Raw genomic sequence first — 27,925 nt, 5'->3', positions numbered from 1 at the left:
ATATCTTGAGATATCTAATTGTCATGTCTTGTTTTGTTTTCATACCTTAAACAATACGGAATTCTAAGATACCCCATGTTGTACCTTGGTTGTTGTTTTTTTATACCTTCAACAATAAGACATCATCAGATAACATTAGACATCCTGAAATACCTCACTGTTGTGTTTTGGTTGATTTGTTTTTATTTCTTGAGCAATAAGACATCCTGAGATACCTCATTATTGTGTCTTGGTTAATTTGTTTTTCTACTTTGAATAATAAGTCATCCTGGTATATTTCATTATTGTGTCTCGGTTTATTTGTTTTTATATCTTGAGCAATGATACTTCCTGAGATACATCAGTGCTGTGTCTTGGTTGTTTTGCTTTTATACTTTGAACAGTAAGACATTCTAAGATACCTCATTGTTGTGCCTTGTTTGTTTTGTTTTTATACCTTGAATAATAAATCATCCTGAGATATCTCATTGTTGTGTTTTGGTTGATTTGTTTTTATACATTGAAAAATAAGTCATCCTGATATATTTCATTGTTGTGTCTCGGTTTATTTGTTTTTATACCATGAACAATAAGACATCTAAAGATACTTCATTGTTGTGCCTTGGTTATTTTGCGTTTATACATTAAACAATAAAGCTTCTTTACGGAGACCTTCTTCAAGCGAAAGTCAAAGTTGTTAGCTGTGTATCGCTTTTGTTGTTGTTGGCTAGCGACATCCCTTAACAGAGAGTCTTCACATGATAACTAACGATTCGACTTCATACGAAGGGCTTAGTAAAGAAACTTAAACGTCGTCCCGCTCTACAAATCGAAAAAACTCATTAAAACTAATTTTTTATCGTCTCTGTACTATCAAAAATAACCTTGCAACAAAAAACCTCGTATTTTCAGTATATTTTATTTATAATGAATTACTTAAGTGTCTCACAGAACAACTTCTTATAACTTGTCTTACTTGGAAACAATTGCAAGAATTCTATTTTTTTGTCGTAAGAAAAGCAACCGGTTTAACCTTATTTCTACGTCTATTAACTTAGCTTTTACTGCGTGGACAAAACACAAAATATTCCAACACTATATATGTTTAGAGTCATATATCTGTTAGCGAGATATGTAGACAAACAGTAAGTATTTTAATACTTGACAAATGCTTTAATATTTACTGACACTTATCAGTCGCTCTACGTCGAAACTTTTATCACTGACAGAGATCCTGTACAAAAAAAAACCTTCACATCACAACAGTGGTATACAATTACATCGACTGATTACGATAACACTGGGAGCATCTGGAATATCGTGTTTTTAATTGGTGTTTTGAATACACGAATAAGAATTGACTGTGGAAGGACCGAAGCATTTGTTCAGCAACACGTTCTTGAGACCGCCCTTTGATGTCTTTACTGTAAGGTCTCCTGGTGGGATAAATAGGAAACAGACGTCGTTTTCACGTCATATTCTTGGGAATCTTTATTTGGAATTATTTCCTGGTTATCAATCAAGTGAATGTTCATTTTGTAACAAAAACATTTACTAAAAGCAATACTAGTTGTCTCGGCGTTAAGGGCTTAGATCACTAAAATTGGAGGTTCGATCCATGTTGTGGGAATAGCTTAAATGGCCAATTCTATAGCTTTATGCTTAATAAAAAAGAAACAATAGTTCAGGCAATATTTCTTTAATATCAGTGCTCGATAATATAAAGGAATTGCCAGTTTCCCTCCAACAGACGAACGGGAATGCACTCAGGCTTGTGACGTCACATATCAATAGCTCTCTATCTTGAGTTTGTTTCAACTGGGAAGACGAGTTCGATATCTTTTATTAGACACAATGAAATGCTCAAGCTGATAATATTACAAGAACAAATTGTGGCCATCACTTACTTGTAATTCATCTCACTCCGCTCAAAAAGTTTCGAAATATTCCAAAAGAGGTCGTCGTCTTCAATAACGTTTGTCTCGTGTTTTCCTCATACGGTATCTATGGGAACGTAAACGACTTCTTCATCGAATGGTAGAGATGCAAAAGGGTTACTGTATAGCCTTGTCATCACCGACTCGCCTCTGACGACAGCCTCACTTGGAACCACGTGTGATGTTCCTTCAGAGAACGTGGTCAGTTTCACATCCTGATATTTTGCGTTATAGCAATTGGAAGACCAATGTTCAGAAGTCAACAAGTTAGCGACACCGCTGCGCAAGCGACGTGATACTTCAGTCTCAGAGTCGGACAACTGCCGCTGGACTGGGATAATGCTGTCTTTTGATTTCCCGCCAGAACGCTTCTTTTTTGTCGTTTTCAGTGATTTTAAACGATGGCACGCGACCAGCAACAACGAAAATCCACCAATCGCTACTCCCATGGTAATTGGTAGGGAAATCAGCAACACATCAGGTTTGTTGGTCCATTCATTCAGTTCTTCTTTTCTGAGATTATAAGACTTTGGCTCTTTACGTAAGTAGAAAAAACACACAAAAAGCCTCATATTAATTGAAATACACTTTTAAAATAGTTAAAATCAAACTTATCGCATTTTAATGTACACAATTTTGTTATTGATACATTACGCGCCAACTTAAACAGTAATTTTAGGGTTACTGAAAAGGGTTACCTTGCCAGCATATTAAATGATGGAATATTTAAGACTATATTACTGGCCTAACCAGAAAGAAAATAATTAAGGAACACTTAGAAGGAGTCGTTGTAACAACGGTACAGAATATGAGACTAAAGTTAACACTAATACAGAATCGTTGTAACAACGGTATAGAATGATACTGAAGTCACCACTAATATAGAGTCGTTGAAACAACGATATAAAGTCTGTGACAAAATGTTCTAGTTAAATTGAATTTGTTACAACTGGCTAGGTCAGCTGCTCCCTGAATGTGTGATTATACATTGGCCTACCTTTGTTTTGGATTAAAATACTTTGAAAAGTTCACTGTGAAAACGTTGGCCACCCAAAGGGAATTATGCAAAAGAACATAAAAAAGAATTAGATGGGAAAGATGATTGGTCTACTTACTTGGCATCACAGTGAGAAACGCAGATCTATAGCTATATCCAAGAGTGTTGGCTCCCAGGCACAAATATTGTCCAGTGTCTGACTCTCGCGCTGCAGGAATTTGCAACTTATGGAGAAAAAGTCCATCTGGTTTCTTACTCACTTCTGATGATGTAAGAATCTGGAAATATTGACCATTGATCCTTACGACGTTCTTACTGTTGGCATCTGTCTGTCTGTCTGTCTTGGATATTTTCTTCAACCACTGGAAGTAACAGATACATAAGTATATAGTTATGTAATGATTAAGACACTCTGTAATGTTGTATATTTTAATTAAGATTTGGAATCACATGACATTTAATGGTGCGTAAATGTGCTGACAATGTGTGCTGGTCTATGACGCGTGGAGCCCCTTAGTGGCATAGCGTTATGTCTGTGTAACTTTATGCTTAATTCAAAGACAACAACAACGTGAGGTGTTTTGTCACTTTGCATTTGATGATGCGTAAACACGTAGCGAGTCAACTTGCCTGTACTATCATACAAGTGTGTGGATAAGGCCAGTGAAACTCACCTGGATGTGTGGAGTCACTTGACTCCTGACACGACACTGGAATGTTGCTGTTCTCCCATATTCTACTGTCGTGTTGATTGGGTGATTTCCCGCCAGCTCCGGCTTACTCGCTTTAGCACCTGAAACACACCAAGACTCTGTCATTTCATTGTAACCAAAATCTCTAAGTATAAAAGAGTAATATTACTGTGTTTCTTTCATTGATTTCTAAAAACAAAAAGCTGAACATTTCGAGTTCCATAGGATAATATATCATTCCTTTACTTGTAAGTTCCATGTTAAAATTTACTGAAAACAATAGAACAAAAATCAATATTCCGATTGACTCCTTACAAGCGCAGGTTGTTTTATTTCTAAATTCCCGCCCTAATAGCTATAAACATATTTTTAAACAAGCACAAATTTAAAATTTACAAAAAAAACAGAATTTAAATTCATATTTTGACCGGATGCATTCGTGTTAAAAGCCGTTTTCAAGTACAACACTTCAGTGAAATAGAAGATCTCCAAAACCCTTTTGATTCCTAATTCCACTTCTCATGACTCTTTCGATTTTTTCTTTTTTGTTCATAATCTATAGAAGTCAAGAGCTTGCTTATAAAGTTCCCAGCTTTTTCTTCAAAATTATGGATAAAGTTATTAAACATTGAATTATAGTTTTCAGTAAAATTACTATACTTTGGTACATGCAAGACTCTTACCGAACTTATTTATATCATAAGCTACCAACTATTATTTGATGGCAGTATATATACTCTTCAAAAAAAGAAACGCAAAAGGGATATCTTTATTTTAAAGAGAAATATATGTAATAACGTTACAAGTTCAGAGTATGTGATGTTACACGTGTTAAGGCACTGATTGTCAGACCAAAATAACAATAAAAGTTGTGCACTTTGAAAACGGAGAAAACATCGGATTTTTCGCCAAAACGCATGCGTGTCCAATAAATTTGTTTGAGAGATCTGCATGTTCTGCAAGTGTAACACGTGCAAAATCCCTATAAAAGTGACGGGTTCTCGGTTTCCATAGCTCAGTGTTAAGCCACCGACACGCAATATAGTTACGCCAAGACTGACTGAAGCACAACGCAACAACGCCATTGGTCGCTTGGAAGCAGAATAATCTCGATCAGATATTGCCAGAGCTGTGAATGTTTACCCAAGCACCATCAGAAGGCTACGGAATCGTCACCAACAACATGGATCAACTCGTGACCGTCCACGATCTGGCAGACCTCGAGTGACCACGCCCGCACAAGATCGCTACATCCGGTTACGTCACCTTCGGGATAGGACCACCACTGCGACGTCTACTGCCTCAACCATACCAGGGCTGCGTAGGATTTCCGATCAGACCGTACGCAACCGTCGACGAGATTCTTAGGCCCCATGTGCAACCCATCATGGGGAACGTCAACGACGTTTTTCAACATGACAATGCCCGTCCTCACATAGCCCGACTCACAACTGTCTTCTTGAGACACCACAACATCAACGTTCTTCCCTGGCCCTCCAGATCACCAGATTTAAACCCCATCGAACATCTTTGGGACGAGTTGGACTGACGTCTGCAACGGCGACAACCTCAACCGCAGACTCTACCTTGCAGCAGCTTTGCAGGCTGAGCGGACAGCCATTCCACAGGATGTGATTCGTCGTCTCATCGCTTCCATGGACAGGAGATGCCAAGCAGTTATTGATGCTCACGGGGGGCATACTCGTTATTGACGTTGAGTGACGTTAAACTACAACTAGTGAGCGTGGACTTCGCCTTTGCAGACTTTGGATGTTCAGCAGTGAATGTGCAAAGTTTCACACATGTCATACAGAACTACCCGGAATAAACTTGTTAACAATTTGTCTCAAATTTTGCCTTTTGCGTTTCTTTTATTGAAGAGTATATATATAGTTACAAGTACTCTTCACAACTATCTATACGTTTTGAGGACATTTAATGCTATTTCTCTAAGCTTTGCTAGTGTTAACTTTAAGTGGCATATCAACCACTACTATATCAGTCATATCCCGAAAGGCCTGATGAGCTCTGGTATTGGTTTGGTTTGTTTTGAATTTCGCGCAAAGCTACTCGAGGGCTATCTGCGCTAGCTATCCCTAATTTAGCAGTGTAAGACTAGAGGGAAGGCAGATAGTCTTCACCATCCACCGTCAACTCTTGGGCTACTCTTTTACCAACGAATAGCGGGATTGACCGTCACATTATAGCGCCCCCACGGCTGGGAGGGCGAGCATGTTTGCTGTGACAGGGATTCGAATCCGCGACCCTCAGATGACGAGTCGAGGATGTTGGCTAATTATTCGTTGTGACGATCTAACTCGATCGTATTTTATTCAAATTAAAAACAGAAGGTTAGAGATGTTAGAATAAACAAGTTATTGACTAACCACTTTGGTAATAAATCGTAAGTTGTTTTCATAAGCAGTCAATAACTGTTTATTGTTACATCGTGTCTTACGTGCAACGAACAATAATGAATGACGTAATGGTGTTACGTTACAATTGACGCACTTACCTTGAGGTAAGGTCTGAGTCTTCAAACTAGTGTTAGATATTTTTAACTTGTGTTTCTTTTCTGGGGTTTTGTCAGCTTCTGAAAAATCCAAAATATATGTTACCAAATTTGATTCCATATAGTCCTAGCACAAACTATAAACTCTGTAATGGAAGACCTATTTTTATATTTACATATCCATGTACAAATTAAATGGGCACGTAAAGCACTTCACTAAGGACTTCTTGAGCAGAGACATCTAGGAGACAAAATACAGATCTGAAATTATATTTTCACTTACCTATGATTTTGATTTCGAAAGGAACAAATTGTTGGCTTGGCATGGCCAAGCGTGTTAAGGCGTTCGTCTCCTAATCCGAGAGTCGCGGGTTCGAATTCCGGTCGCACCAAACATGCTCGACCTTTCAGCTGTGAAGGCATTATAATGTGACGATCGTTGGTAAAAGAGTAGCCCAATAGTTGGCGGTGGGTGGTGATGACTAGCTGCCTTTCCTTTAGTCTTACACTGTTAAATTTGGAACGGCTAGCACAGATAGCCATCGAGTAGCTTTGCGCGAAAAAACACACAAAAAAACAGAAACAAATTGGGAGGAATGTGTGTGGGGGAAGAGCACCCTAATTTTACGTAATTTCTCTCGCAGACTTTAGGCCTACTGATTTCATAACGTCTTCCACTGCTTCTTGAATTAGTTTATTTTGTTGTTTTTCAAATAGAACAACAATATTGTCAGAATAATCTAAACTTTTCTTTATGTTTGGTCGTGTACGTTGTTTTCATTAGGCCCGGCATGGCCAAGCGGGTTAAGACGTGCGACTCGTAATCTGAGAGTCGCGGGTTCGCATCCCGTCGCGCCAAACATGCTCGCCCCTTTCAGCCGTGGGGGCGTTACAATGTGACGTTTAATCCCACTATTCGTTGGTAAAAGAGTAGCCCAAGAGTTGGCGGTGGATGGTGATGACTAGCTGCCTTCCCTCTAGTCTTACACTGCTAAATTAGGGACGGCTAGCACAGATAGCCCTCGAATAGCTTTGTGCGAAATTCAAAAACAAACAAACAAACGTGTTTGCATTGGTCTCGAAATTGGAAGTAAAAATAAAAATAGAAACGGTTGAATGTTGTTTATCAAACATTAACCCTACATCTACATTCACCATAGGTAAAAATAGCGTATATATCTATATATATATATATATATATACCATAACAAGAAACAAGTACTGTTGTAAACAACTCATGTTCCAAGAGAATGAAACTATAGATTTTAAGTATTTCGTCTTTAAGTAAACATTATTGACGAGTTGACAAATAGAACTGATTACTTAACAATATATTAATATAAACAAGTAGAACTGATTACTTAACAATATATTAATGTAGACAAGTAGAACTGATTACTTAACATTATATTAATATAGACAAGTAGTATTGATTGTACAATAATATATTAATTTAGACAAGTAGAACTGATTACTCATTAATATATAAATATAGACAAGTAGTATTGATTGTATAATAATATATATATATAGTGGAAGCAAAGGATATTAATTGCTTGGTAATACGTTAAATAAATACGTATTTATTTATCACGTATTTATGGAAGATGTTAAGTACTGATTGTTTATGAAAATCTTTTAAATCATGTTTAAACTAGCTCTTATAAATTCGTGTGTTATAGTTCATCAGAACGTACATATCCAGTAATACGTAAAAATCATGTGCTAGAACTGTGGTATATTAATTAATGAAAAATAAAAATTTGTGTTTATGGTTCATTTAAAAGTCTTAAAAAATTTAGGCTCTGGTCAAATTAATTACAATGAAGCCCAATATGGAAGTGTTCTTTATTGTTTCACTATAGCTCAATAGGTGGCAATACAGGCAAAATTAATTTTCTTTATGCACACGATGCTAATATAATAAATAGTAAATTCGTACACAACTATATATATTTTTAGGTCAACGTACTACATGTTTAGATAAATGATTGGACATATCTTCATCAGAAAGCAGGACCATTGGTCAGTCAATGGCCCTGAATAACTAACTTCATTATCCATTTTCATCTTTGTTTTCCATTTTACTGTTAGTTAGATTTGTTTCTTTGTTATTCAGCGCGCGATAAACTGTATCTATATTCTGTTCACAATGAATACCAAAACTTAATTTTTATCTGAGCCACTGGGTGGCGTTAAATACGTCCTTTTTTGCATTTAATGCACCATATTTCAACAACAACAAACAAAGAAAAACAAGGTGACAAGCATGGTTATGTAGATTGCTTTATATATTAAAAATATATGTTTTTAGCATGTATTTGTTCCAACTCATATTTTTCAATTGCTAAAATAACACAGTTCATAAAATATAACGATTCGTAGGCCCGGCATTGCCAGGTGGGTTAAGGCGTGCGACTCGTAATCTGAGTGAGGGTCGTAGGTTTGCATCCCCTTCGCACCAAACATGCTCGCCTTTTCAGCCGTGAGAGCGTTATAATGTGAATATCAATCCCCGCTATTCGTTGGTAAAAGAGTAGCCCAAGAGTTGACGGTGGATGGTGATGACTAGCTGCCTTCCCTCTAGTCTTACACTGCTAAATTAGGGACGGCTAGCACAGATAGCCCTGGAATAGCTTTGCGCGAAATTCAAAAGCAAACAAACATCAACGATTCGTGCGCCATCTCGCAAATAATATAGTGTAACAAAACACTCCTAACAAATAATCATCTTCCTGGATGTTTCTAATGCCACAACAATTAATCTGAAAAACACGTGATCATGTGCACGAAAGAACTGAATTTTTCATGAAGGTAACACAAAAATATTATTGATTGAAAACAATACTTATTTCTCGTGATAGGATAAACGCAAAATGCATTAATCGTACATGTTTTCGATCTAAATATATATTATTTTATTATTTGACTTCTTTCTTAATGTTGGCTTCATATTTTTTTTATTTTTCTTAAACGTGACAAGGCTTATTCTATTTCTTTTATGACGATTACAAACAAAAACGCTTGGTAATCTTTAGCAGCTGAGCGGAATTCGTAACACTTGGATAGATGATCAGAAATAATAGTGAAAAAGACGTTTCTGGAGGCTAAAATATAAGTGATGAAGATTTCTCTAGACTTGACAGCATGGCTTGAAAAATAAAGGGATTAGAAATTATATTAAAAATCGACTTGAAGAGTATCGTTATTATAAAAACAGACTTTAGGATTTTCAAAACAAAATGTTATTCATAATTAAAATTGTAAAAAATAATAAACTTGCTTTTGTTTTAATGACTATAGAGCCCACCAGTGGCTCGGCGGCATGTCTGCGGACTTACAACGCAAAAAACCGAGTTTCGATACCCGTGGTGGGCAGAGCACAGATAGCCCCTTGAGTAGTTTTGTGCTTAATTCAAAATAAAACAAATAACTATAGAATATTTATAATAAAAATGCATAAGATTGAAGCGGAAAAAAGTTATTTCTTCATAAATGGTCCGGTATGGCCAGGTGATTAAGGTATTTGATTTTAATCTAAGGGTCGCTTGTTCCAATCCCCCGTCACACCAACCATGTTAGCCATTTCAGCCGTGAGGCCTTATAATGTGACGGTCGATCTAACTATTTGTTGGAAACAGAGTAGCCCAAGAGTTGGCGGTGGGTGGTGAAAACTAGGTACCTTCTCTCTAGTTCATCACTGTTAAATCAGGAATGGCTAACGCAGATAGCCCTCGTCTAGCTTTTCGTGAAATTCAAAAACAAATAAAACCTTCTTAAAATTGGAAGAAATTAATAAATTATATTTTGTCTTAATAGCTATAGAAGCTTTATGATAAAAATGTATAAGATCGTAGCGAAAATGAACACACTTACATATGGAAATAACTAATATAAAATAACATTAAACTGGTTGTCTATAATGGCCCTTTCGAGCGTAACTAGTAAGCCGATGAAGCCCAATCGATTTGGTTTGGTTGGTTTTTAATTTCGCGCAAAACTACACGAGGGTTATCTGCGCCAGCCGTTCCTAATTTAGCAGTGTAAGACTAGAGGGAAGACTGCTAGTCATCACCACCCACCTCCTACTCTTGGGCTACTTAAAAAAGCAAACATGTTTGGTGTGACGGAGATTCGAACTCTCGACCCTCGGATTACGAGTGCGTAAACCATCTGGCCATGCCGAACCCGGCCAGTCAATCGGGTTAGAATTTTCACGAGTCATAAACGCTAGGTGGGTTAAGGCGTTCGACTCGTATTCTGAGGATCGCAGGTTCGAGTCTCCGTCACACTAAACATGCTCGTCCTTTCAGCCGTGGGGGTGTTGTATTGTTACGGCCAATTTCACTATTCGTTGGTGAAAGAGTAGCCCAAGAGCTGGCGGTGTGTGGTCTTACACTGATAAATTTGGTACTACTAGCGCAGATAGCCCTCGTGCAGTTTTGCACAAAATTCAAAAATAGAAAAACAACTAACTTTTTAACGTATAGCTTTAATTTGTATTTCCGAGCTGAAGAGTAGCTCTCACATTACAGAATTGTCAAATAAATTTACAAAAACAAAAATTTGTGTTTGTGTACTTACTTGAATACTTTGAAAGTGTATTTTGTTCTATTTAAGTATATAAGCACACTCACAGAAGAGTATTTCCAGCTCTTTCCTTGCACCAAGATGGTGTCAAGTCTTATTATGTAACGAATATGCTATGTTAAATCCTACGCAAAGCCATTAGGCTTAACGTCACTCGGTATTCAGTCGCGAGTTGCGTATCGTAAGTTTCAAAGTTTTAATTCACGATATACTACTGAAAAGTGTTCTTTAATTTTTTTTTTACGAACGCATTATTCTGTTAAGAGTAGCTGTGTAGGTGTCGGGTATTGTTTCAGTAGCGGTTTAAATTTAAAGAGAGCTACGTCTGAATGGTGAAGGGGCCTTTGCCTTTTCATTTGGCTCATAAGGTGGCGCTCAGGTTTGAAAAACACAATTTGATCATTATTGGACTTAGCTCTCACCATAGACAACAAGTGCAATGGAAGTTTCCACTGTGCCAAAGCCATTAACAGCCTTACAAATGTATCGTCCAGTGTCCCCTGGGGTCGTATTCCTTATCTTCAGAGTGCCGCTTCGAGAAACCCGGTAACGACGTCCCCCAAAAGTGTCCAAAAGTCGGTAATCCTTGTACCACTCAAAGAATACCAGATCCTTTTCTCCATCCACGGGGCAAGGAAGGACAGCTTTGGAACCAGCCTCCACTCGGAGTTCCTTGGAGCTGACCATGTCCAATAAGATAGGAGGACCTGTAAACATACAAGTTGTTTCTTACAAATCTTTCGATTAAATTCCTGGATGGAAATAAATAGACAATGACAAAGTTATGACGAGAGTATCCCGAAAACTATGTTAAAAATGGCCAAAGATTGTTTCTTTTATGTGTCATCCTGAAAATAGTTTTTTTTATTTCGCGCAAAGCTACACGAAGGCTATCTGCGCTAGCCGTCCCTAATTTAGCAGTTTAAGACAAGAGAGAAGGCAGCTAGTCATCACCACTCACCGCCAACTCTTGGTCTACTCTTTTACCAACGAATAGTGGGATTGACCGTCACATTTTAACGCCCCCACGGCTGCAAGGGCGAGCATGTTTGGTGCGACGGGGATTCAAACCCGGGATCCTCAGATTACGATTAGAGTGCCTTAACTACCTGGCCGTGACGGACTCACTAAAATAGTTTCGTTGGAAATCTACATGGCGATAAATCGTTTGATCTACCATCTGGGTAGTGTGTTTTCTATAACTATTTGGTCTACCATATGGGTAGTGTGTTTTCTATAATCATTTGGTCTACCATATGGGAAGTGTGTTTTCTATAACCATTTGGTATACCATATGGGTAGTGTATTTTATATAACCATTTGGTCTACCATATGAGTAGTGTGTTTTCTATAATCGCTTGGTCGAACATCTGGATAGTGTGTTTTCTATGACCATTGGTCTACCATCTGAATAGTGTGTTTTCTATAACCATTTGGTCTAAATTATTTATTTCCATAAAACAAATCACAGCTCAAACGATTATGATGTACTTAAATTTAATTTTGGCATATGTTTTATTTCAAAAGAAAAACAAATGGTTAATAATAAAACTTTGGAGTGTAAAATAAGTTACTAAAGAAATTTATACTTTAATAAGGTCAAGTAAACATATTATATATTATATACATTTACATTAGACTAGATTAGATAGAGATATACACACACACTGTTACGGTGCAATAAACCTCCCAGGAAACGATGAATTCTGTAATCGAAAATTAAGGAGTGACGTAAAAAAATTCCCCTCTAACGTGTAAATATTAGGCCTAATGATTTCAACTGTTCCACCAGCTTTCGGCATGTAACCTATTCTTTATACCTATAACCGAATATATCCGAAGGACTATGATTCGCCACAAAATTTCTCTCCACGTTTTTTTTTTTTTTTTTATAGGCGTAAGTGCGTTATAAAAGTAACAGTCAAATCCCTCTAAATGATTAGAGAAGAGCAAGATTAAGTGGTGATTAGGACTAGGGTATTAGCAGTATAAGAAATATTAACAGTGTAACAAGCGCACGAAACGCATTAGGCCTGAACAATTATAGAGGTCGTTAGTTCCGTATTACAAAGTTAGTCTCGGCTGACACGTGAGAAATCGATAGTCAGTGCGAGATGGCATCTAAATGACGTGTATGATTCATCCTAGTTGTGTTATATATTAATTACAGAACATCAAAAGTAAAAATTTCACCGAATTATCCGTTTTATATCCTCGTACTCAGAAACTAAATTTAAACCACTTTGGGGTCGGACCCCAAATAAACATTTTCATTATTAGTCCACGTAAGAACTCCTTGATTAAATTCTTCTGTCCATAGGCTTATATAAACACACATACACTATGCATTTAACATGCAACGTAGCCCTAACATATATGCTAAACATGCAAATAACACTAAGTTTCAAGTCGCCATGTTTTATAGGCCTAGCCAACTTGTACAAAAATATTTTCCTAGAGTACTTAAATAAACAATCGTCCGTATTGTAATTTAGGGCTAACTTTTACTTTTCTGTTTGCTATTGCCTGAATTACAATCATTATTTACGCTTTACTTCCTATTACTTTTTCCCAAACTGTTTCTCTCAATGCCTCATGTATTTCTATAATTCCATATCTAATTCCTATTTTACATCTCCTTTTCCTAATAAGTCTGCCTTCTTATTTCTTCTAACTTTTAGGGACGGCTAGCACAGATAGCCCTCGAGTAGCTTTGTGCGAATTTCCAAGCAGCACAAATTCCAATCCGTTGCTTTGATTATAATACCATTGCTTTATATGTATTTTATTACCTCTTTCCTTTATATCTCCCACAGGGACTATTTTCCTCAGTACACGACCTCAGTTATCTCTCTTTGGCTGTCAAATCCTCTTTCTCGCTTCAAGTTTCCTTTTTTTGTACTTGTTTTTTTTTTCTGTTTTATCGTTCCACGTGATTTGTTATCTCTTATTCTCAGGATTTGTTTTTGTTGACATTCACTTAAAAAAAAACAACGGAACTTCAGTTTCAGACCGGATTAGATGAACGAATTGTCAGTGTCAGATTATCGCACGCCATGTGTTACCACGGCGTTCGTTTACATTTCAGATTCGTAGTTTAGTTTCACACATGCTGTTTATGTTGCTATATAATTGTATTTTATGTAGTGTCTGAAGCAATACGTCTTTCGCATCTGTCCAATATGAACTCCATAACTTTCTTTCGTCTAAAACGAATATCAAATGATATCCTAATCATAACCTGCTATTCGGATGGTTACTGTTGACGTTGTTTTTTTGTTTTTTTTATGTCATTGATTTCAGAGGACATTTTTGTTATTCTTTAATGAGTCAAAGCCTTAAGAAACGAAGACATTTAAGCTACTCAATCGATAAAGTTGCTAGGTGTATTTGTTGCCATGGCTTTTTTGACGTTTCCAAAACAAAACTAGGCTTAGTCTATCTACTAAAAATTCAGTTCAATGTTCCTAACACTCGTAGCAAGATTCCACAACTTTATATATATGTATATTGTTTTATTTCTGTGTAGTATCAATATATAGCTGTTAATAAAATTCCTTCGATGCCACAAGATAAATTTTCTATGGTAATTTAAGCACGAGAACAAAGATATAGTACTGACCCCCGATACACAAATTACTTTAATTAGAAACGCCTCCACTTCGAAAAGGTTCCAAGTTGTTTCACGGAAGTTCAAAACGTACTGACAGGCACCTTATTACTTAACTTTGTTGTTAGAAATATTTCCACACTTGTAACTTACAAAGTTCCATTTAAAATGTAAGCAAATAATGACGTTGAATCTTAAAACATAGAAATAATAAGAAGGAGCGAATAAACTGATTTATTTTTCAGTTTTCAGCCAGTGCGAAAGCCTCGGCATGGCCAGGTGGTTAAGGCACTCGACTTGTAATCTGAGGGTCGCGGGTTCGAATTCCCGTCACACCAAACGTGCCGCGGGGGCGTTATAAGTTACGGTCAATCCCACTATTCGTTGGTAAAAGAGTAGCCCAATAGTTGGCGGTGGGTGGTGATGACCAGCTGCCTTCTCTCTAGTCTTACACTGCTAAATTAGGGACGGCGAGCGCAGATAGCCCTCGTGTAGCTTTGCGCGAAATTCAAAAACAAACAAACAATTCAGTGCGTACAGAAATAGACAAGCAGCACACAATAATAAAAAAAACTAGAACAGTTTTCATTTCTCTCTGGAGGTAGAATATTTAGTAATCACTCGTTGGACAAGTCACCAAGTTTAAAATCATATCTGTGTTCCCAGCTGTATCCGCAAAACGAACACGAATGTTTAAAAAATTGTTGTTTTTTTATTGACTTCGTATTTGTAGCTACCCCCATTTTAACTATCTATGTTATCAGCCTTCTGGCCCGGCATGGCCAGATGGTTAGAGGTCGATCGACTCGTAGACTGAGGGTCGCGGGGTCGGATCCCCGTCTCATTAAACATGTTCGTCCTTACAGCCGTAGAGAGGTGCGTTACAAGTTACGTTGGTAAAAGAGTAATCCAAGAGTTGGCGGTGGGTGGTGATTACTAGCTGCCTTCCCTCTAGCTTATCACTGCTAAACTAGGGACGGCTAGCACGGACAGCCCTCGTCTAACTTTGTGCGAAATTCAAAACCAAACAAACAGTTAGCTCTCTAGTGGCTTAGCGGTAAACCTGAAAGCTGAAAATGCTAAAAAACGGGTTTCGATACTCATAATGTTTACTGCACAGAAAGTCCATTGCGTAGCCTTGCACGTAACCACAAACTAACATACCACGTCATTAAGCTGAATTTGTCATTTTTAGCTAAGCAGTAAGGAGTCTCTGCCTATCGAAACTGGTGACTACTGTTGTAACTCTACACACGTGTCGCTGTGCCACTAGGAGCAAAATGCATAAGAATTTCTATTTCTTTATTTTACTTCATTAATTTCTTAACCTGATTCAATGAAAATGATTGAAAATTAAAGAGAAATTAAACTGTGTGCGTTAGAAGTGTTTGTTTGTTTTTTGAACTTCGCGCAAAGCTACTCGAGGGTTCTCTGCGCTAGCCGTCCCTAATTTAGCAGTATAAGACTAGAGGGAAGGCAGCTAGTCATCACCACCCACCGCCAATTCTTGGGCTACTATTTTACCAACGAATAGTGGGATTGACCATCACTTATAACGCCTCCACGGCTGAAAGGGCATGTTTGGTGTGACGAGGATCCGAACCCGCGACCCTCAGATTACGAGTCGAGCACTTTAACCACCTGGCCATGCCGGGTCTCGGTTGTCGCTGTTGTTATTTCCAGTCTGTGAAGAAAACGTAAGAACGTCTTTGCAAAAGAAATCGAAACAGATGGTAGGAGCGGACTACGAACCTGAAATCCATGAAAATTTTTCCTCTAACGTTACTCGATTTCATGCAATATCTTTATAGTATTTTTCTAAAATTAAAAAACAAACAAACGTCACTTATATTCAATTAATTAAAACCTTTCTGGCGGCAATGTACTAAGCCTTGGGGTTTATAACACTAAAAATCGGGTTTCGATACTCTCAGTGCTGACAGCACAGATGAGCCATTTTGTGTTTAACAACAAGTATATTAATAAGAAAAAATTATAAGTTTATAAAGTAAGACCAAAGAGCATTCAGTGAAAAGTAAAATGGAATTTGAAATAAGTTTCAGAGATATTCGACCACTATGAGTATTTAAAGTGGTGTTAGCGCGAACCAGAAGTTCTCGATGAAAGATTATACAAAGTTTTGGCGGTAAATAAAGAATGAAACTCTTGAGAGATTATAGAAGTTTTGGTTGCATTTTTTTATTATTTCGTACGTAATCAATTTTTGTCTCTTCGACAAATAAGCATCACCATGGCAACTACTTCTACTTGCTCACGTAATAACTTGTAACGAAAGATAAAACGTTGTTGTTTCCTTTGAAATATTACGTGAAGAATGGTTAAGAGACAGAAGACTAAATGTTATTGTCTAACCAACCGGCAACATTTACACCAACAGCAGTAACGGCATCTAGTGGCAAGATATAATGTCTATAATTATGGTTTAATCGATGAAAGCCTGCGAAATATTGTTAAATTAATAAGGCTCATTTAAATAACTTAATATTTATTTTTATCTTCTCATTTATATTAATTTGTACACACCTCTAATTTCGATCCACAATGGACAAATCAAGAGAAAGTGGGAAGAACAAGCTTCTGCAGTTGTTTTTATTACAAGATACAGACTTAACGCTCGTTTTCTCAGAACATTTATATTGCCGTAATTCATTGTTTGTTTTTGATTTTCGCGCAAAGATACGGAAGGGTTATCTGTGCTAACCGTACCTAATTTAGCAGTGTAACACTAGAGAAAAGGTAGCTAGGCATCACCACCCACCGCCAACTCTTGGGCTACTCTTTTACCAACGAATAGTGGGATTGACCGTAATATTATAACACCCCTACGGCTAAAATGGTGAGCATGTTTGCAAAGTAAGTATAAACAAAACATCTGTTTGTTTGTTTTTTATTCTTATATCAATAGGATACTAAAATTATGTTGTAAACAGGATGCTATTAATAATGAGTTATTACTACTTGAGTACAGAGCAGTGGAATAAGGTTATAATCCAGGTACAAAAAAACTATAAAGATACAAGTAAAGTTAAAATCATTTCCTGAGAAAGGAACGTCTGGTACTGTCATTTATATCAGGGCTAACCTGACAAATAATGAAAAAAATATATAAACCAAATGAATATTTTTCTGATATATAAACTTATAACACTGCGTAATAATTTTTATTAAAAGTTTTGCTTCCTGAAAAGTTTTTGCTGATTGTAACAGGTACCTGGTGGGTATGCACAAATATAGTTTTGGTTTTGCTTCATCACGTAGTAACTCTGAGAAATAGACAATTAACTGTTTACCAGCAATAACGTATTTAATTGCTTTTATGTTTCTAATACGTTATTAAATTCAACATAATTAAAAGTGTTTTGCTCCCGATTTTCGTTTGTATTCAATGTCCGGTGCATCACGTTGCAGTGTCCAACAGTAGCCAGCAAGTATTGACGGATTCCAGTTGCCCTGATATCGTTTTTCCATTGTATCAATGCCCTGGTGAAACTGAATATTTCGTTAAAACGTTACGTGATGGGAAAATTTGAATGTGATCAGCAGCTAAAAATCTATAAGGAACACCCAACAGTGTTCAAGAAGCAAAAACTTTGTTGTGCAGTGTAACCAAAGTGAAATTCTTAAAACAATTAACAATTAAAATTGTTCTAATGAAAAAAAATGATACATTTATAAAATATCATTGAATGGTTAACAGCTTACATTGGACAAACTAGAAGAAAGTTAAAAGTCATAATTTATGAGCCTCACGCTAGTACAGCGGTAAGTCTACGGATTTACATTGCTAAAATCAGCGCTTCGATTCCCCGCGGTGGGCTCAGTAAATAGCCTGGTGTGGCTTTGCTATAAGAAAAACACACACATAATTTATGAACACAAAAGAAATGTTAAAAACAATAATATTGGTGTTTCACATTTAACAGAACACAACAGTGAAACTAAATATATAATTGAATGAAAAAAAAACATATTTTAATACGACTTAGATACTTAAGCACTATAAATATATTGAGATAAATAAATATAAGAAAAGTAAATTTTAATTATTAAATAAGTATGATGAGCCTGATGGATATGTTGTCAGTATACTTTAATACATGAATTAATCTTCTAGTAGTTGTATAAATAAGGGTTATATTTTCCTAACCACTACATTTTTGAAAATGGTATGTAAAGCAAGGTGTAGTGGATGAGACTTCTGTAGTTGCGTCGGGTTTTGTTTTTATTGGTGTTAATCTAGTATAGTAAGTTACTGGTAGTTTATTGTATATAGTAAGTTACTGGTATTTTATTGTATATAGTAAGTTACTGGTATTTTATTGTACACTTGAGGCTAAAAACTGTTCAAGTTTAGAATTGTGTATAAAATAATCGTTGCTTTTATTTTTAAACAATTTTGTTGGGTGCCTTGCGCTGATTAAACGTTGTTTTGCATTGTATTTTACGGAATGATAAACATAAGCCCTCATGTTTGAGGCAAAACCTCAACGGATCTCATGTACGACTAGCCTCGCTTAATTATTGTACGACTGTTTCGTATTCATGGGTTTAACTCGGTAAAACTAGCATGTAATGTATTATCCTAAATAGAAAAGACGTATACTGTATTTGTTTAGTTCATTAGAAGAACGTAAGTTGTGGAAGAAAAACGAATTGACGGAAATAATTAGAAACAATAACACAAACTAAATCTGAAACTGTTTTAAACACGAAATTGGCTCAACGGTTGCTGTAACTTTACCAGTATGTGTATATATATTTTGTATTTGTTTCACTTAGTGTAACAAGCTTTCTTGATACACCGCTAGTCTGAGTGAATTACTAACGAAAACAGTGTTTGTTTGTTTTTTGTTTTATTTTAATATTCTTGCAAAGCTACACGAGAACATTCTGCAATAGTCGTCCCTAAGTTAGCAGTGAAAGACAAAGGAAAAACTTATCTCCACCCAACGACAACTCTTGGACTATCCTTTTACTAACGAATAGCGGGCCCAAGAGTTGGCGGTGGGTGGTGATGACTAGCTGCCTTCCCTTTAGTCTTACACTGCTAAATTAGGGACGGCTAGCGCAGATAGCCGTCGAGTAGCTTGGCATGAAATTCAAAAACAAACAAACAAAAGAATAGTGGGATTGACCATAACTTTATAATGCTCCCACTCTAGAAGGACGAAATTGCTTAGTGCGACAAGGATTTCAGCCTGGTACCACTAGGTTACGAATCGACTGCCCTAACCACCTAGCCAGGCCGAGCTTAACGAAAACAGTAAAGCTTGGGAGAAAAATAATGGTTGCATTTATTGAGTTCAAGTTATAAATGGTTCAGATCCAGCTGTATTTCATGCAGAAATTGGTTTCACTTGTTGAATTTGTTAGAGATTACTTAAGTCTTCAGAAGAACCTACATATTTATTTATCAAATAAGATAAACTTAAGACTCGTACCAGCTTACAGAGTTTTCGATTGTTGTTTTCATAAGAAACCAAAAGAACGTTCTTTTTTTTATTATTTGTTTTCATTAAGTGATACAAAAGTAAATTGTGAATATTGGCCAATAAAAGTTTACTTCATGGTTAATTGAAGACAGCTCTTAATAAATTTGGTTATTAAGCACAAATGCATACAACAGGCCATCTGCGCTGTGCCAACACGGATAAGTTCGGGTTTTAGTGTTAAAAGCTTTCAAATATACCTCTGTGCCACTGGGGGGTCGTCTTTTAATAAACCTTTCGAATACGTATCTTAATGAGTTGACGTTGGGATGAAACATACTGTTTGTGTTTTTTTTAATTTCGCGCAAAGCTACACGAGAGCTATCTGCGCAGCCGTTCCTAATTTAGCAGTGAAAGACTAGAGGGAAGGCGGCTACTCATCACCACCCACCGCCAACTCTTGGGCTACCCCTTTTACTAACGAATAATGGGATTGACTGTCACATTATAACGCCCCCATGGCTTAAAGAGCGAGTATGTTTGGTGCGACGGGGATTCGAATCCTCGACCCTCAGATTACGAGTCGAACTTTTTAATCCACCTGGCTATGCCGGGCAAGAAACATACTATTGGTTTACTGCTGATCGTGTATTATAAATATTTAGCCTATGGTAGTTTTAAATTATAATTATTCACGACTTTTATGTAATTGATATTTAAGTAATCGAGTTATACTCTGAGGAATTTTAATTGTACATTAAATCACAAAATCGTTTCACTAATATAATAATGAGTTTATAGTGTTTTTAACTATTTTATTGTATGCATAATTAAAATTGTGATATTTTAACTTCCCCTTGCCGAACATGATCACCCTTTAAACCGTGAGGACATTATAATGCATCGGTCAATCCCGTTGATGAAGGGGTATTCCAAGATTTGGAGGTGAATGTTGTTGACAAGCTACCTTCCTTTTAGCTTCATTGATTAGGAACAGCTATAGTGGAATTATAAAACAAATCAAACAAACCTTCTTGGCTTAGACGTCACAATAAATTTTCTATATTCCAGGCCACGTAATTGTAAAAATATTACACGTGCGGCTGTACGTTGACTAGATGTTTGTTTGAGTTTTTACAGTAAGGTGAAATATGAAGTAATCTGATTGATTTGGTTATTTGAAATTAAGCACAAAGCTGCACAATGAGTTGTGTGCTGTTCCCACCACAGGTTTATAAATCCGATTTTTAGCAGTTAGTCCGCACACATGTCGCTGTGCCACTAGGGGACATGAAGTAAACCTGAAGATTTATAACTGAACCAATAATCTTTCTTGGGGTATCGATCTGCCACGACGAAGAATATTAAAGAACAGCTGTGATACCATTTGGTGATTGTTATGTTACGGTTAACCCATTTAATCATTGATTTAAAAAAAAAAGTAACTCAAGAGTTGGCGGAAGGTGGGATTGACTAGCTGCCATTCTTCCACGTGATTCTTTCTAAATTAAGAAGATAGCCAACAAATAGCGTTGCGCGAAATTAAACAAACAGATAACACTACGTAACACAAATTTTGTTCCTGGATAGTATGTGTTATTTTTTAATTGCTTATGTTGTAAAAGTACAGAAAATGGCCATTATTCACTTCAAACTTTGCTTTTGTGAACTGGATAATGAAATTTAGAAATTAACCTATTTTCTATGTAAAAACGGACAAATTTGCACATTTTCATTTACATAAGGTCTGAATAAAACAACATATGAATCAAGATTTACATGTATTTGTACTAAAGTTATACAAAAATGTTTACAAATGAGTAGTGTTTCGAGAGTTGCGACTGTAATGTAAATCACTTTCACGTATCAGACCCCTATTGTCTCCATCATGTTTTCGTTATACAATCACAGGTCACAAAAGCAAAGTTTGAAGAGAAAAATAAGCCTCTTTCATTTACTTTAGGCATAAGCAACTGGAGAAATAACGCTTTCTGCCCAGGATTGTGTGTGTTTTCTTATAGCAAAGCCACATCGGGCTATCTGCTCTTCTGCCCAGGAACAAGAAAAATTGTGTTACATAGTGTAATATTTTAATTCTACGTTTAAAGAATAATGTTTCTAAGTTGAATTACAAAACCAACTAAACCGGTTTTTGAAGTTTAACTAGTTTTAAACAACTATAAAAGTTGAAACGGAGATTGAAAGACATTTAATCTGTGAGCCGCAATCTCCACGGGTAGTGAGTATATACGGTTCTAACAACAAATGCGGTAAGCTTAATATATCTGATGTCCAACTTTTGTTTTATTTCAGTTATAATTCCCTGCGTAAAATAGCTTTAACGATATATAGATATTTTCTTTTTACATAAGAACATCATGGAATGATATCCAATATAACTAACTCTCAATAAAGAATATAATTATACAAATTATGTGCCTATTCTATAGAGCATCTTACTTTGTTAATAGCTCGTCTCGTAAAAATTGGTTCAGCAAGTGATAGTAAAATGAACAGTCGATTGATATATAGCTATAATTGGTTGATTGTTTTTTTCTGTTTTCAGTAGTCGTTTGAGAATTTTCTGTTCTAGTTATCTGTGAGACGTATCTCAGTGGCCATCGTACGTCTGTGGGTTTACGGCTCACGTCCCGTTTCCGGTGTGGAGCGGTATTGGATGTTTGCTCGTTGTCTTTCCCTTGTCTACCAAGTTTCGGAAAACAATACAGGAACATTTTGTTGTCGTTTATTTTGAGCGTAACAAATCTATCTGTACTTTTCGGTTACAACTAATTAGTTACACTGAAACAATATTCTCAGCAAATTACGACCCCCTGGCCATCCCCCCGAGAAGAGGTCAAAGTCACGGACACGATGTACAACATAAATACTGTTTACAGAGTTAATGTGTTACATATGGAACCGATAGATAATTCTCAAGTTCAACACGTGGGGCGTAAGTAATAACGATGTACAACATAATCTCTACGTAGTACGTGACGTCATTAATGTTAGCGTATTAGAGTTATTTCTCTGAAAGCAACTGACATACCTTGTAGATGGGTTTCATATGGCTGGAACACAGAAATCGTGACAAGAAGAAACAATTGTGACTTCATGTTTCACTCGGTCTGAAATTAGACTGGTCCCAGAGTAAACCAGCTTTGAACAAAGTCTTAGCGCGAAATGTGTCCCTGAAAAAGAAACGGAGTTTGAAACTGTTAAGTAGTGACTCAGGCAAAGAAGCTAAACTTTAAATCAGGTGAATATATACACCACTCTTCGATTGTTTGAATAAGAAAACCTAACAATGTATTGAATAAAACGTGCAATGATTTCTTTTTCTTGAGATCATGATAAGTATCTTATTTTCTACCGTATAAGACTTCATTTAAAGCTTTAAAAAATCCCTCAAAATCAGAGGTGGTCGTATACACAAGGTATCAGATGTGAAACTTTAATACTGTGGCGTGCGGTAAGTTTATACTGATGGATCCGATACAGTCGGATAGTGGGGTCGATTTCCAATGTATTGGTGGTGGAATAAATCAAAAGAGGCAAGATAGATCTCCATTGAAGAGTTCGGCGAATATTATAAAATACCATATCTTTTAATAAGATTTAGTGTTATTACTGTTCGCCACGCCAATCACACGCTAACCAACTAGGCATCCCAACTAGTTGAAATCAGGCGTAACTGCTTAAGTTCTGATATCAGTTGTTGAATAGGAGTGGATTTAGAAAGATTTTATTAACTCGCAACCGTTTTAGTTGAAATTTCAGATAAAACCTAAGCCTATAAGATGTTTTAATTGTTTATAAACTATTAACCTTAATGTTTTAATTAGCGAAATTATATATAAAATCATAAAATCTATTGAATATATTAAATAAGTATATACACTTTTCTTTCGAATATTGGTGAATAAAGATTATCGGATAGCAATTCCTCAGACTTATTTGGTTCCGCTAATGAAGTACTCGATTCCGGGAGGGTCGTCTTATATGACGAGTATAGCCTGAAACCTACACTTTAGTTTGAAAATTAGGGAGGAGGTCGTCTTATACGCCCGGGCCGCCAGCATATACGATATCTAATAAACTTGACAATAACAATAGAAATTCCTTTTACCTTGTGTGAAAGTTTGTCACCTACGATAACAAAAAACAATATAACCAGGAACGTCAGCATATCGCAATTTTTTTTAAACACTCCTATGTTGTCATAGTAACCTGCTATAGCAACCCAAGACGTCACTGAAGATTATTTCCATAACCTTCCTACTCCTTTCCAAATTACCCCAAAAGAAAATATTGAGGGGGAAAAAAACTAGGACAAACACAAATACCTTGACAGATGTGTTTTCCCTGCCGAACACCAATTAAATCTAAAATGCCAAGGAATCAAAGAAATAAAAATACAGAACAAAACTTGAGTAATTGAAAAACTCAGCCTCTACAACAAAGATTAAGAAAACATTCGTTCATAGCGTCTATGGTTTATGATAATAATAATGTATGTTAATGTACTACAGCTCTGGTATTAATCTTTTTTTTATTTATTCTATTTTTACTCCGAAAGATGCACAAATGATGTGCCCACAGCAGGATTTAAGCCCTAAATATTAATATCGTAAGTCTTCATAATTACTGTTGTACCGTGTCGGTATTTCCTACTGGTTCGTTGTAAAGCAAACGTGCTCGCATTAGGCTAAGCTAACTTGTTGTGCCAAAAACAGAGATCGAGCCCCTAATTATAACCCCACAAACTTATCGCTAGGCACGGGGAAGGGGCTAATGTTATGTTTTCTATTTCTTGCCAAACACACACACGCACTACATACAAAATATAAAACTTTGTTGTGTCTACTACAGGGAGTGAACTCCGAATATTAGGGTTAAACAACCCTCTAGATTATCGCTAAAGCTCCAGGGGACTTAAAGCAGTTTTTCTGGACGGAAAAGTTTTTTCTAGGACTAAATTAGAAGAAAGAATTTCGTGATTTATTCGGGGTCTTGTAAGTTTTGTGTTTGTTTGTTTTTCGAATTTCGCGCAAAACAACACCAGGGCTATCTTTGCTATGTTTTCCTAATTTAGCAGTGTAAGTCTAGAGAGAAAGCAGCTCGTCATCATCACCCATCGCCAACTCTTGGGATACTCTTTTACCAACGAATAATGGAATTGACCGTCACATTATAACGCCCCCCACGGCTAAAAGGGCGAGCATGTTTGGTGTAACAGGGATTCGAACCCCCGACCCTCAGATTAGGAGTCGGGTGCCTTAACCACCTGGCTATGTAAGTTTTATGAACAGCTTCAGGGTAACAAAATAGGGTAGAAATGTATAAATATCACCTAAGGTTTTGAAACCTTATATTTTCAGTTTTTTGTTTTTTTAATTAGCTTATTCCAGTATATCTAAGCCATTAGGGCTGAAATAAAGATGTTTGTTCTTTTATTATTTTAGGGTTAAAATATAAATAAGAATTAATAGGTTAACAAATATGTCTTTGTTTTTTAACTTATTGTTCTATGAAAACATAAATAAAGATATTCATTTCTTTTAAAAGAAAAACGTATATAACACATAAATCCCAAACATTGGGAAGAAATATTAAGTAAGAATTCCTTACTTATAACGGATGCTTTATAAATATGCACGTTTATACGACTTTCAAGTTGTTAATAGTTTTAGAATAATCATACATATTTTTTTTTAATTTCTATCCTGTTAATTAAAAAAAAATGAAACCAAAACTAAACAAGTCGGTAACAACACTCCTACATCTCAAACTATGACCAAATGTATTATCATTTGAAACGGGCAAAGATTTCTTTGTTTGTTGTTTTTGAATTACGCGCAAAGCTAGCCGTCTCTAATTTAGCAGTGTAAGGCTAGAAAGAAAGAAGCTAGTCATCACCACCCACCGCCAACTGTTGGGCTACTCTTTTACCAACGAATAGTGGGACGGGCAAAGAATGCAAACTTTGACAAATTTTTCTCAAACAGTTAACTGTCCATTACCAACTCGTTAATATTTGTTTACACATGCCATTCCAAACAGTTGGTTTTTGTTGTTGTTGTTGTGAGTTACAAAGCTTCACAATGGGCTATCTGTTCTCTGCCAATCACAGGTTTCGAAACCCAATTTTTAGCGTCGTTAAGCCTGCTGAGCTACTTAAAAGAGGAGTAAGTTGAAACTGAAACCTAGTAATTGTCTTTTTTTTCTGTACGAAGGTAAATAACTCTATAAACAATGCACGTAAATAACAGAATTTAGTTCGTTTTTCTTCACTTTTCATTTTTGTTTAATACTATATTTACAGGAGTATCAAAAATATTTTTGGCGTCGGGATGTGGATCCGAGGGTTACTTGTTTGTGTCTCGTTTACACACACACAAAATTTCACGCTTCGCAATTTGGGGCTGTGTGTGAGTTATAAGAGTGACAGTAAAAATCACACCATTTAATTAAACGTAGCTCAAGAGTTAACAGTGGGTGTTATTAACTTCATGTTTCCCTCTTCGTCTATCAGCTCAAACTTAAGGGTGGCTAGCACACGCGAATATTCGAAACAAACACACAAACAGGTTATTTGTAATGTGTAAATGAAGCACGTGCTGAATTACTTCGCACGTTAGATAATGATGAGAAAAATATTTCCTACGTTCCGAATGAGCCCCCCGCTAGTACAGCGGTAAATATGCGGATTTACAACGCTAAAATCAGGGGTTCGATTCTCCTCGGTGGGCTCAGCAGATAACCCAATGTGGCTTTACTCTAAAAAAACACACGTTCAGAATGTTGCTTTCTCCTCACTTACCTTCTCTTGTTTCAAGAGTGGCGAGCTGATGCTTTAACTCTAACTTAGATTTCTAAACTGTCGAAACAACTTAAACTTGGCACTGTTACCCAGAGATGCTACCAGCCAGCACACAAGACTATTTCTTGTACTCTGGGTCTCAATGTTCGGGTCTACTGGTCGTTCTCGTTATTCAAAGTCACGTGCCTCCTCTTACATCTCGCGCAGGAGGCGGGGCTGACAAGTTAACGCGGCTGGGGCAAGATGACAGTCAATCGTTCGAAGCTTAACGTGATTTCGCGTAGTTTAACGAACTAATGACATACACATTTAGTAGCGGTGTGTTGAACTGGAAAACAAGAATATTGACGCTACAGGTTGTAACCATGTTGTTGTTTTTTTCTCGTGTGTAAAACACGGATATTTTCTAAGTAATTATTTTCCGATATTTGTATCATCTAATACAGAAGTTTCCGAAATATGCTTGTTGTTGTTTTTTTGTCATTCTTGTCATCGCAAAGCTACAAAATGACCTTTAGTCCCTTGCGGAGCTCCAACACCATATTTTAGGCGTGCAAGTCCGTTGACATACCGCTAACCCACAGGGGTAGAGGGCATTTTGTCAGCTTCTTAAACCGATGTTAAGTAACATTACACAAGAGAAATTTGGCCCAGCATGGCCAGATGGTCAAAGAACTCGACTCGTATTCCGAGAGTCGTGGGTTCGAATCCCCGTCACACCAAAAATGCTCGCTCTTTCAGCCGTGGGGACGTTATAATGTTACGGTCAATACCACTATTCGTTGGCCAAGAGTAGCCCAAGTGTTTGCGGTAGATGGTGATGACTAACTGCCTTCCCTCTAGTCTTACGCTAGGGACGGCTAGCGCAGATAGCCCTTGTGTAGCGTTGCGCGAAATTCAAAACAAGTCAAAGCAAGAGAGATTTTAAAATGTGTTTATGTGTGAAACGAATATCTGAAACATTAGGCAGCTAAATAAACGTTTCTACAATTAACAAAAGTAACCAGGGACACATCGAATACATAGTGTATTCCGGACGGCTGGTACGGATATTAACACTTTTACCAAAATAAAGCAGAGAACAACGTTTCTACTTTCTTAGTATCAACACCCACACTAGCAGTCCTGAGACAAATTTTTACTTCTTGTGGGTTTATCGTTATCACGGAATACGGTGTATCCTGAAAATATTTTGGTCATAAAAATGCTTTAAAAAAAGAATTTAAGCTGAGTAAAATCAACATTTATTTAGGTGTTATGTTTGAAGTTAACAATTTGTTTCAGTTTTATGTTTAAAGTGAACAGTTTAGTTGGGTGTTGTGTTTAGTTTCA

The 27,925-nt window shown here is 36.6% G+C and overlaps 1 protein-coding gene across 4 annotated transcripts; it reads right to left on the bottom strand.

Annotated features, from left to right (window-relative positions):
* Positions 1-881: 881 nt before the first annotated feature.
* On the bottom strand, positions 882-26,758 carry LOC143257373 (fibroblast growth factor receptor-like 1). Of its 4 annotated transcripts, XM_076515948.1 has the most exons (7): positions 26,594-26,758; positions 22,820-22,961; positions 11,130-11,414; positions 6,121-6,198; positions 3,588-3,706; positions 3,032-3,275; positions 882-2,451 (listed from the first exon to the last, which is right to left on the bottom strand). In XM_076515948.1, exons 2-7 carry the CDS (start codon positions 22,884-22,886, stop codon positions 1,973-1,975), a joined length of 1,272 nt encoding a protein of 423 aa, XP_076372063.1. In that variant the 5' UTR covers positions 22,887-22,961; positions 26,594-26,758; the 3' UTR covers positions 882-1,972. The 4 variants fall into 4 exon arrangements, with proteins under 4 accessions (XP_076372063.1, XP_076372064.1, XP_076372065.1 ...); XM_076515949.1 differs by lacking the exon at positions 6,121-6,198 and having other exon boundaries at positions 26,594-26,730; XM_076515950.1 differs by lacking the exon at positions 22,820-22,961 and having other exon boundaries at positions 26,594-26,728.
* Positions 26,759-27,925: the final 1,167 nt, after the last annotated feature.

The sequence above is a fragment of the Tachypleus tridentatus genome, chromosome 7, assembly GCF_004210375.1.
Source record: "Tachypleus tridentatus isolate NWPU-2018 chromosome 7, ASM421037v1, whole genome shotgun sequence".
Classification (NCBI taxonomy): Eukaryota; Metazoa; Arthropoda; class Merostomata; order Xiphosura; family Limulidae; genus Tachypleus; species Tachypleus tridentatus.
Note: the sequence above shows the minus strand (reverse complement) of the source record. Positions and strands in the feature narration are given on the sequence as shown.

Bases quoted from the DNA above. Each gene is read 5' to 3' on its own strand.
- LOC143257373 (XM_076515948.1), bottom strand. From the start codon at position 22,886: ATGAAGTCACAATTGTTTCTTCTTGTCACGATTTCTGTGTTCCAGCCA. The intron at 11,415-22,819 runs GTATGTCAGTTG...GTATGTTTACAG, and splicing joins ATATGAAACCCATCTACAAG to GTCCTCCTATCTTATTGGAC. The intron at 3,707-6,120 runs GTAAGTGCGTCA...GGTGTGTTTCAG, and splicing joins GACTCAGACCTTACCTCAAG to GTGCTAAAGCGAGTAAGCCG.